General features: G+C 53.3%; 3 protein-coding genes across 3 annotated transcripts; 2 read left to right on the top strand and 1 right to left on the bottom strand.

Annotated features, from left to right (window-relative positions):
• Positions 1-388: 388 nt before the first annotated feature.
• NECHADRAFT_104560 (uncharacterized protein) lies at positions 389-1,952 on the bottom strand (the record flags this gene model as incomplete). The annotated part of the gene is made up of 2 exons (XM_003050888.1): positions 389-1,428; positions 1,483-1,952. 2 exons carry the CDS (start codon positions 1,950-1,952, stop codon positions 900-902), a joined length of 999 nt encoding a protein of 332 aa, XP_003050934.1. The 3' UTR covers positions 389-899.
• Positions 1,953-4,513: 2,561 nt separating this feature from the next.
• NECHADRAFT_80681 (uncharacterized protein) lies at positions 4,514-5,014 on the top strand (the record flags this gene model as incomplete). Its single annotated transcript, XM_003051275.1, has 1 exon — positions 4,514-5,014. The coding sequence occupies one exon, from the start codon at positions 4,514-4,516 to the stop codon at positions 5,012-5,014; it is 501 nt and encodes a 166-aa protein (XP_003051321.1).
• A 1,390-nt stretch (positions 5,015-6,404) lies between these two features.
• NECHADRAFT_61399 (uncharacterized protein) lies at positions 6,405-8,828 on the top strand. Its single transcript, XM_003051274.1, has 3 exons — positions 6,405-6,517; positions 6,570-6,595; positions 6,648-8,828. Exons 1-3 carry the CDS (start codon positions 6,492-6,494, stop codon positions 8,093-8,095), a joined length of 1,500 nt encoding a protein of 499 aa, XP_003051320.1. The 5' UTR covers positions 6,405-6,491; the 3' UTR covers positions 8,096-8,828.
• Positions 8,829-10,895: the final 2,067 nt, after the last annotated feature.

Below are 10,895 nucleotides of genomic sequence, written 5' to 3'. Positions count from 1 at the left end.
GATACTTGCTGGGATTCTACCATGTGAGTCTTGGACTTGGGAAGAGATGGTAGACGAAGAAAAAAACGTCGAACCCAGAAAGGGAGGAGGTATTCGTGTACATTGTGGCATAGCATTCAAGGAAGGGGAAAGTACATAACGCATCATCATCATGGACATGCGCCGTGGGTCCGTCTTGATTCCTCATGTTGCTGACGAAGTCGTCGTGCGTGGTGTCTTTGCCACGACCGAGCGTCCCGAGGACACCCGGTGAGATCCATGAACTCAAAGCATCACATTACACAAAATGAGACGAAAGTAGTCAAGATGAGATGAGAATAGTGACACAAAAGACTGGACGATTTCTTCATCCCGTCACGTATAAATTTCATGAAAAGGAGAAAAAGGTGGGAGGCAAAAGGGGCAACCCGTCTATATATATTACACGATTGTACATCAAAGTCCATCCATATTTCCCTCGACCCGCCTGCTCATCATCTCGTAAAAAAAAAAAACCTTATAGCCTAAGCCGGTCCTGGGCATTTCGCCCTTTGGTCGTTCTCTTCGTTCCATCGCTTGTGCGTGTGCGTGCAGTGTAAAATAGGAGGGGGATATCATCTCTTCCGGAACATTCAAATCAAACGCCACGCCGTAAAGGAGGAGGGGGATAAAGTATAACATAAGAGCGCAAAAATGGGGGTTCGTATAAAAAAGCAAATGCAGTTCATCCTTGGAGGGCAGCCCTGTGCCTTATATGGGACCAAACGCCGAGCAGAATGTAGCTGAAAGAGGAGAGGTCGTCCGAAGAGAACTGGCAGAGCAAAAGCAGTCTATGCGCTGTTCAAGAGTTGTAGTCGCAAAGTTTCGTCGCGCAGGATTGAGCTGAGATTCGAAATCGACGCCTGGGGTTCCTCGGTTTCCTAAATCATCTGCGCCGTAGGAGCTCCCAGGGTGTGCGGACCGAGTCCATGACGCAGGGCATCTTGAAGCTCGGCTATCTGAGCCATCATGGCGAGCGAATGCTGTGACTGAGTGTCCATCTCTGCCTTGAGCTTCTCGTTCTCTTCCTTGAGACGCTTGACCTCCTCGCGGAGCTCAACCATCTCCTCGCTAGTCTGAGCACTTGAGCGGCGCTTGCGCTTCATGCCCACCTTCTCGGCATCGTTTTCGTCGGGAGATTGAGCGGTATCGGCCGGGGGAGTGGTTCCGTCGGGATTGGTATGGACGCGGCGTAAATGTTCGTTCAGATTCTCTTGTCTTGAGAATCCCTTCCCTGTGTGTCGCTTGCAGTTCGGATGAGGGCAGTTGACTGTATTCTTGGGACCGCCATGCTTGCCGTGAACCTCTCGCTCGTGTCGGAGCAACCCGCCCGAGTAGGTGAAACCGGGGAGATTCTCGCATCCGTCGGCAGGACATCGATAGGGTCGCTCGTGCTTGTCCATGTGCTTGCTGGGAAGTGGTTAGCATGCGCTTAATATGGGTGGCGATATCGGAGAGACTTACTTCCACTCGCACTTGCGCGAAAATGTTCTCACTTCCTCCTTGCACTCGTCGAGCGGGCAGTGGAATTTGCCATCCGCTTGCTTGACAACATCTCGATCGGGCTTGGGGATCGGCTTGATACGGGACGAAGGAGGAGAGCCGGCACCTGGCGATAGGTCCTTGTCTTCGGGTAGAGGATCGAGAGAAGGCTCTTGCAGCGCCGCCTGGGTCGGAGATGGGAAGGTCGTATGTGTTAGGTCGAGCCGTGTTGCTTCTTGGACGGCAGCGGCATCCTCAGGCATCATGCCTCGATCATCTCCAAGTATGCCTGTGCTGTCGGGGAGCATGGCGGCCTCGGTTGTGTAATGGCTCAGTTGTTCGGCGACATCGTTGTCGGTAAACCGCTGGTCGGCTGTGTGATCATGATCGTCGCCGATGGGAGGATAGCCGCCCTCGTGGATAAAGGTCCGGGGCTCGTATGCGACACTCATGGCGCCTACGAATTGATGTCGTCGAGACTCTGCCTCAGTAGATGACGCGGGTGTTGAGAGAAGCGAGAAGGCGATGTCGAGCCGTCGCGGGGCTATTTGAAGTCGTCGTTGATGAGGAAGGAGGATATCGGGTTGCACTGTGTATCGGAGTCGGAGTCCAAAAGGCCGATTCGGATCAACGGTTATGGCAGGCCGTTATGCAGATGCGCTTCGATATGATATGAAATGTGATGGTGAGTGAAGCTCGGCTCGGATGGAGGCCTGAAAAATAGGGCTGGTATGAAGGTCGGAAGCCAACGGAAAACGGGGCGGAGCCAAGAGCCAGAGGCTTGACGTGGGTGGATTAGTCAAACTTGTTCACGTGACAGCGCGGAAGTGCGTGGCCAATGCGTCAACGTGTTAAAGAGGTACGTATCCACAGGCTGTCAAGCATCAAGATCAAGTGGCACTGGTTGAGCCGAATCGTTTCGCTTGTCGCTTTCGTTAAAGACGTCGCGCCACGATGCGAATGAGGCTGTATTAGTAGGTATCCAGAGCCTTCTAGGCAGACAGCCTGATGACTCGAAACGGAAGGTCCTGACGGTCCTTTGGCTTGGAAGCCCGGAAGTGTGTAGAAAGTCGTGACTCACGGCCGTGCCTCTTAGTGGCGCCTCGCGATGGAGGCGTGGGGAAGGGGGCAAGGCTGCGACGCGACTGTGAACGGCTGCACTAACAGCATGCAGAGTGCCAATATATCGTGCGTCTCCGCCTTGCGCTGCCTGCTCCAGCTGAGGGAGCCCGTTAGCTGTTGCCCTGTCTTTACTCAAAGACTGGCTGTACGGTTGGATCCGATGCCATGCGAGCCACGCCAACCGCAGGCTCAATATGCTCCCCAACAGCATCTCGTGACCTCGTTCACGGTGTCTTCGGCCAAGCTGACTTTGCTTATTGGAGGGACCTGGTCACCCGGCATCAACTTTGCCCATGTCCCACTCGGTGACGTGCACTATACACAGGAGCTGCCTGATCCCGGTTCCCAAGGACTTGAGGTTGCGTCAGGGTCGCGAGCTGGCGAGATCTGGCTGACACGTCCAAGCATGAAACTGTATATCCAGATAGTCCCTATTGGATGTTACGTAGCCAAGCGGACAGGGACCTGTCTGTGTGAGCTTCCTGAAGGAGGCGAGGCAGAGGCCATGACTGGTTAGTTGGGCTGAGTATTGAGGGTCTGTCCCTCACAGGCGCCTGAGTCACCTCGTCCTGTTGTTTGGTACTTTCGTTGGTGAGGCATCCAGTACCTGTCTGCAATGTGGCAAGTGTTGGCGCTGGACAACTTTGTCCAACGTGAAACCGTAAATGGGTCGAGATGATGGCCTCGGGCGCAACATCTGCGAATATCAGAGCAACAAGTTACGACCAAAGCTGGACCTGTCAGCGTGTTGTGGGCTCATCGCGTTGGTATCCGGATGCGAGGGCTTCAGCATGTGAGTGGCACAAGGGGTGACGACGATGGATGTTGAGCCTGAGGCATTGGCGACGGTCGGAATGGTTCCAGGCTCCAAGGCCATCAACAGCGACGCCCGCTGGAAAACACCCGAGGAGGGAACAATTGATCCGTCATGGATAATTCCAGCAAAGATCAGAGCGACGGGTATTGGTGTTGGTCCATAGATCCAGTGTCGGTCGGGAGGGAGTGAGTGATGAGGGGAAATACGGGGACTGCAGGTTTGGAGACACCTTGTTGTTTTGGGCGTCTTGGTTCGTTCTAGGTTGTAAGGCACTTCTGCATTTACACCCGAAATATGAGGTTGAACTTCCTCAGCCAGCGACAGCGATACGACACGGCCTGGCATGGGCCAACCCCAAAACAGCTAATGCTCCTGGATTGTAATACCACACAAATTGTGCACATCATTATTGGTGAGAATTGGAGGTTGCATATCGGGTCGTCGCTGGTTGTTGGCCCATCGACATGAATTGTATTGAATCTTGTCTCCTCAAGCAGTAAATACACTTCATCTACTGCTACCAACACCGGCACAGAACCAACAATATCCATTGCACAACTTGTGCGGTTTACAGTTTAATAATCATGCCGTTTGAGCTTACGGTGTTGATCGCTGCAATGAAGCGTTCCCCGCGTCCGATCATGAAGGAGGCCACCGTCGATTGGTGCCAAGATGCACACACGGCGCCGCCGAAGGAGGTGGCTTGCTACCCCTTCCGAGCAGTTCACGATGCTTCACTATTATATCGCAGCGCTGCGTGAAGGCTCATGTTTGCTAATCTAGGCCGAGATGCACTACAATATGAGGTTGCGGCGCAACACAGGTACTAGTTGTCTGAGGTTGCAAGCCACCATTACGCTTCACTCGTCGTTCGCACAATTGGAATTGCTATTGATCAAGGGTTTGAGGTGTCTCGGTCAATTATTTATACCTGCGTGACCCCATGCCACGCTCCTCCCGTTCTTTACCAGTGTTCACTCTTCAACCTTCTCATTAATACTCGCTCTTAGGCATCTCGTCTCAATACTGCTCTTCACATCAGCACATACATACACTCGCACACTTACATCTACCATGTCGATAGGCAAAATCTCTACCTGCCTCTGGTTTGAAAACCAGGCCGAAGAAGCCGCAAACTACTATGTCTCCATCTTTGCGCCAGACTCCAAAATCACCACGACCCAAAGCTACTCCGATGCCGGCAAGGAGCAACATCGCCGCGAGCCTGGGTCCGTCATGGTAGTCGAGTTTGACCTCCGGGGCCACCACTTTGTCGCCCTCAACGGCGGACCCGCCCCGTGGAAGTTCAGCGAAGCCATCTCCCTCATGGTCGACTGCAAGGACCAGGCAGAGGTGGACCACTTCTGGGAGAAGCTGGGGGAGGGCGCCGATCACTCTCGCCAGCAGTGTGGGTGGCTTGGCGACAAGTTTGGTATCGCGTGGCAGGTAGTGCCGACTGTGTTGAAGGAGATGTTGAGCTCGGGGGATAAGGCGGCAGCAGACAGGGCGACCGCGGCTATGATGAAGATGAAGAAGCTTGATATTGCCGAGTTGGAGAAGGCGTTCAAAGGATGAGGCGACTTGATGGGTGCATTAGGTCCTATGATTGGTATTTCAACTTGTCATGATGACTTTCAGGCGATGGGCACGATATGATGCACATGCAAAGATATGTTTAGGCAGAGGCCCAACGGAATAAAAAGACCCAAGGCACCTCCTCGAGATTCCATTCTATTTATTGCGTCTTCATCAATTGGAGCCAATTCAACTTCAGAGACGGCGGTCGACAGGGTCCTACGCACTCAGGACGGGTGCGCTCAGTCAATCCAATAAAGAGTCTTCACATTATAGCTTAAGCATGAGCTAAATAAGAGATGATAATAAGAAATAGTATCATAAATCTTTGAATATTTTATTTTATATATTTAGGGGCCTTTCTATTAAAAAGCAGAGATGTCGACTGTGCCTGATGGTTTTTTACAACTGCGTGCCACTACTCGTCACCCACTGAGTGCCCGAGTGGGGACTTAAGGGTTCACGAATGGTTCATGTCATTCCACCTCCTGGGGCCCTGGCGAGGAGCCGCAGGGAGATCCTAAGGACTTCAGAGTACAACGAGACTTGAAAACTGTTTCTCATCACGCTACCACATACGGAGGTGAACTCGCCGTTGCTTAACCTTCTCCGAGAAATACCTCGGCGACCATGCCCCGAGATTCGGTTATTTACCGAGCCGTCTAGTCAAAGACTTGGACTCATGAGGCCGAGAGCGGCTTTTTATACCCGCGTGATGGTCTGCAGGAGCCAGGGCCGGTTAGATTCCGACCCAGCCCTGTGGATTAAGTGCATGGCCTGCTGTCTAAAGTGTTACCATCTCCATCTCCAACACATCACACCTCGAGTGGACGGCATGCCACGGACTGAAAAGATGGAGGGAGGAGACTTGTCCATGGTATCTAGTTACGTTATACCTGCTGCTACACGCATGTACCCTCGTATGACTCTATCCACAAGTATCCAGAGCAATCACGCTGTCATGAGTTCCCAAAGCTCTTCTCGTTGGCGGCTCCATTAGAGCTTTCCCCGGCCCACTGCTGTAACTAGTCTTGAGCTCTATCCCCAATTATGCAGGCAGGGACAGTTGCTCCTTCGGTTTTAGCGGCCTAGATCGGCTCACCCACCCTCCTCCACCTTAATCAATCTTTTTTATCCCCCCCTCTCGATCCATTTTCTTCCCTCCAACAACAAACTTGTTTCTTGCTTCTTATTACTTTTTGAAGGAATCGCTTTAGAAACCCTCTCGGCTGGCATTGCCTCTCTTCCATCTACAATCACATCAGACTGCTGTCACCAACACTGAGCTTTCTTCATATCGCCTGCAACAGACTTATAGCACGCTCCTCCATTGCTTTCAAGTCCGAGCATGGCAGAACCAGCTCCCAGCTCGCTCGCTAGCGATGGCCAGCATGATGAGCAGGCTTCAAAGCCTCAGCACCCTACCAATGTGCTCGTGAACCAGGAAGAGGGGAATGCCCGAGAGGGTGACTATGATATGGAGACGGTCGAACGTGTGTATCGGTATGTGGTCGCAATCCCCTCTTGACGAACTGTTTACTCACAAAAACTACAGAAAGATTGATCTCCGTATCATTCCTGGTTAGTCCACATCTTAGGAATTGACAGAGTTGTATGCTTATCAGATTCACAGCTTTTTGGATCCTCTACTTCCTCTGTTCAGCCATCAGATCCAACATTGGAATTGCTCAGACCATGAACAAGGACAAAGGTCATGACCTCATGACTATGCTTGGGTTGACTCCTAAGGATACTTCGACTGCTCTCGCACTGTTCTACGTCGCCTATGTCATCTTCGACTTCCCCTCCAACCTGGTCATGAGCAAGCTCAGCCCCCGTCTTTGGATGGCCCGTATTGTCTTTGCTACTGGCGTCGTCGGTACCTGCTTCGCTGCTGTCCAAGATCCCTGGAGCGTCAAGCTTCTTCGATTCTTGCTCGGAGCTGTTATTGCAGGCATGTGGCCCGGCATGGCTTTCTACCTCACTCTCTTCTATCCTCCTTCGCGAACCGGAAAGAGAATCGGCATGTACTTTACTGCCGCTCAGGTCTCTGCCGCCGTGGTTGGCCTTGTGTCTGCGGGCTTCCAGCTTATGGACGGCAGTGGTGGTCTTGTCGGTTTCCGATGGATGTTCCTCATCTACGGTCTTGTCGCAGTTGTCTTGAGTTTCATCCTTCTCTGGTGGCTCCCTGATCGTCCTCTTGCGCCTGGTCAGACTAGACCTCGGACCGGCATCTTCAAGTGGCTGCCTCCTTCTCCCGAGGTACTCAAGGGCCAGGATGCCATTATCCACTACCACGACCTTCGCCGCGTCTACCACTCTCGTCCCTGGACTGCAAAGGACCTCCTCCACGTCCTCGTTGACTGGCGACTCTGGCCTCTGACCATGATGTACTTTGGTGTCGTCGGAGTTGGTATCGGTACTCAACTGTATGGCTCTGTCATCATTGCCTCCATTCAGCCTGGCTCTAGTGGTGTCAAAGTGAGCTTGCTTTTTGCCCCTATCTGGATCATGGATCTTATTGCAATCCTCATCGTCACCCCCATCTCGGACCGCTTCCATCGATCTCGCCCATACTTTTTCGCGGCGTCCGCTTGCATCCAGATCGCTGGCCTTCTCACTGTCACTCTGGCCACCAACAATGGTTGGGCTCGATACGGTGGTCTTCTCATGGTCGGCTTTGGCCTCGGTCCTACTGTTCCCATCTGCATGGCCTGGAGCTCCGAGATTTTCCAGAAGCGCCATGGCGAAGTTGGAGTTGCCGCCGCGACCGCTCTTGTTTCTGGCCTGGGCAACCTAGGAAGTGTTGTCACCACCTATGCTCTCTACACTGGTTGGCCCGAAGACGCTGCTCCTGGACCTCACCAGTACCGCAAGAGCAACTACACTATGATTGGAATTCTATGCATGAGCATCCTCAGCGCCTTTGTCATGAAGACTCTCCTCACTATTTTCGGCAACCCACCCAGCACCAAGCTTCAGGACGACTCGTCTAGTGAGTTTGACGATGGGGCGGCTCGACGTGAGGCCAACGAGCGTGGATTTGGCTCTCTTCCCTGGAAGAAAGCCAATCGTGCTTAATCCTCTTCAACAACAAGAGGAGTCGTTCGTCCGAACTTGATCTTCAACTGTCGCCTCCGGCCAACGATCAATTCACTTCTCTACGGCATGTATTTCAACCTACGTGCTAGCTATTTTCCACGTAGCATCTCTCTTACTGAGTATGCTTTTACGACATCCACTTCACTATTTCGCCATGGTAAAGGCTCAGTCGCTGAACCTCTGGGACGCCGCTATATCTCAATGCTTGACCTCTTCTGCGGGTCATTCATAGCGACGGCCTCAACAGCAACATGTTTGGTGGAGGACCCTCCGACCTTGCAATGGACGTGGTGACAATGCTTCAGCGCTATTACCTCGTCCTCCGCTAGGCCGGACCCTTCCCGAGCATCCACGCCTTGCCAGTATTATCGTGCTTTCTCTTTTGCTTCGGCATTGATTTCACGCATTGTTTTGCTCTTTATGATACCCCATCAGCGTTTGTACACGCTGTCCTACGAGTTTCATGTCCCCTCGGCAGCGAAAGTGCTTCTACGCCATCGCTTTGCGGATAGTGTGTTGAACCAGGACCCGCGGCGACAATGCTACTGCGCTATCGTTTAGCGGGCTCTGTGGGCGTTTAAACGTGTTGATTTTTTGGAGGATGGAAAAAGGGAATGTGGCCGTTACGGGCCAGGTGTGTTTGGGAGATAGCATACATCTGTCGTATTGTTCAAGACTAGAGTAGAGCTTGTATAAGACATGTTGCTCCCGTTTGTTATTTTCACATGTTATTTGTGCATGAGATGACGAGGCAATCTCTGCCAAGATATCTGATACTGATCCATCGTTTTGAATGCAAAGCCAAACGAAGAGAAACAGGAGGCGACATCTTGGCAAGTAACCCTGACTACCCACTCTACAAGTTCACCCCTTAAACATCACATGTTTCGTTTTCGGAGTTGCACTTGAGGCCATTCACCATGTTATAGATGTCATAAAAGTCATAAGCACCAAATCGCGTTCAATTGTCTCGAGTTAAAAGGCGGTACATGGCTATGTTACACACCCGTGGGTAAATTCATATGCACATGAAAGAACAAAAGGAACACGACTCCAGATCTCAGTTCCCAATTCCCATTCCCCTCACGGCCGCCCCTTTCCCTTCCACCGCCTGGTCACAGACCGAAGCGGTGTCTTTCTCGGGGCCGGCCGCTCCGTTAATCCTTGAATTTGATTTTCCCTAATCCTCCTCTAAATCCTTGTAGTGGTTGTTGTTTTGTATGATTGTGACAAAGTGACTTGCATCATGGTTGGTAGATTTACCAGGAGAAGCCGAGCATGCGGCGGAGGCGCTGGGGGGTGTCGGGGGTGGCGGTCTGGCGGGCAAACTCGACGACCTCGGTCACGTACACCGTCTCAGGGGCACGAGTAGAAGTGGCCGTAGCCAGTGTGGTGGACTCGGGGCAAGTGGTGACGATCGAGATGATGGTGGCAGCGGACTGAGATCCGTTGGCACCGCAGCCGACCGTGACAGTCTCAGTCTCGGTGACCTTGGCAGTGACGGTCTGGGTGACGACGTCGGTGTTGCCGCCGACCGTGACGGTGACGATGCCGTCAGTGTTTCCACCAACAGTGACAGTGACAACGCCGTTGGTGCCGGAGGGAACAGCAGTGGTGTCCTGGCCGATGGCAGAGGAGTCGGTAGCCTCAGGGGCAGGGATCGAGGTCTCATCAGCGCCAGGTCCGGAGGGGATGGTAACGACGCCAGTGCCAGAGGGAGCGGCGGTGCTGAGGGTGATAGAGGTGACGCTGATCTCGCCGTCGCTCTTGGTCATGGTGATGACAATAGCGCTGGACTCAACGCCCTGGGTACCAGTAACCTCCTCGGTAGCCTCACTGGTAGCAGCATCCTCGGTAGAATCAGCGCCGGTGGGGACAGAGACAGCACCGGTGCCAGTGGGCTGGCCAGTAGTGAGAGTGATGGCAGTGACAGTGACCTCGCCGTTGCTGTTGGTCATGGTGATGCTGGTGACAACGTTGCCAGTCTGGGTGCCGGTAACCTCCTCAGAAGCCTCAGTGGTAGCAACATCCTGGGTAGACTCGGCGTCAGACTCAGCAGCGCTAGTGACCTCAGCATCAGCAGTAGTCTCAGCATCAGCAGTGGTCTCGGCATCGGCAGTGGTCTCAACGGCAGTCTCGCCAGTCTCAGTAGGGCCCTTAATGACGGGGGTACCATCGGAGATCTCGCAAGACTCGGAGACAGTGAGAGTGCGGGTGGAGATGACGACGTTACCGTTGCCGATGTAGGACTTGGACTCGCCAGTGATGGTGGCATCGGAGGGCAGGATGATGGAGGCGGTCTCAGTGGACTCCTTGGTGACGGGAGTAGGGGCCTGGGCAGTGGAGGCAGCATCAGCGAGACAGTTGGTGAGTTGCTTCTGGCAGTCGGCAACACGGAAGTTCTTGCCAGCGATGCTGGAGCAAGACTTGAACTGCTTGTTGCAAGCCTCGGTGAGAGCGTCGCCAATCTCGGTGAAGCTCTTCTCCTCGCTGTCACGGCCGACGATGTAGTTGCCGCTGTTGCCAGCCTTGACAGGGGGGCAGGCAGCACCAATAACGACAGTGCGGTGGAAGATGGTGACCTCGCGAATCACAACGATGACAGGCTTGGGGATCTTGGAGACGACGGCAGTGCCAGAGGTCTTGACCCCACCAGTGGTGACAGTAGGCTCCTCAGGGACGATAGTGGAGGCGATGGCGGAAGTCTCAACAGCGATGGAGGTGTTGGGGAAGAGACCAGTAGGGCCAGTAGCAGTGCTACCACCGAAGCCAGTGGAGA

The sequence above is a fragment of the Fusarium vanettenii genome (genome assembly GCF_000151355.1).
Source record: "Fusarium vanettenii 77-13-4 chromosome 5 genomic scaffold NECHAsca_5_chr5_3_0, whole genome shotgun sequence".
In the NCBI taxonomy this organism is placed as follows: Eukaryota; Fungi; Ascomycota; class Sordariomycetes; order Hypocreales; family Nectriaceae; genus Fusarium; species Fusarium vanettenii.
The sequence above is the reverse complement of the archived record's forward strand: the minus strand, read 5'-3'. Positions and strand labels throughout refer to the sequence as shown.

Bases quoted from the DNA above. Each gene is read 5' to 3' on its own strand.
- NECHADRAFT_61399 (XM_003051274.1), top strand. From the start codon at position 6,492: ATGGAGACGGTCGAACGTGTGTATCG. The intron at 6,518-6,569 runs GTATGTGGTCGC...CAAAAACTACAG, and splicing joins ACGGTCGAACGTGTGTATCG to AAAGATTGATCTCCGTATCA. The intron at 6,596-6,647 runs GTTAGTCCACAT...TCAGATTCACAG, and splicing joins TGATCTCCGTATCATTCCTG to CTTTTTGGATCCTCTACTTC.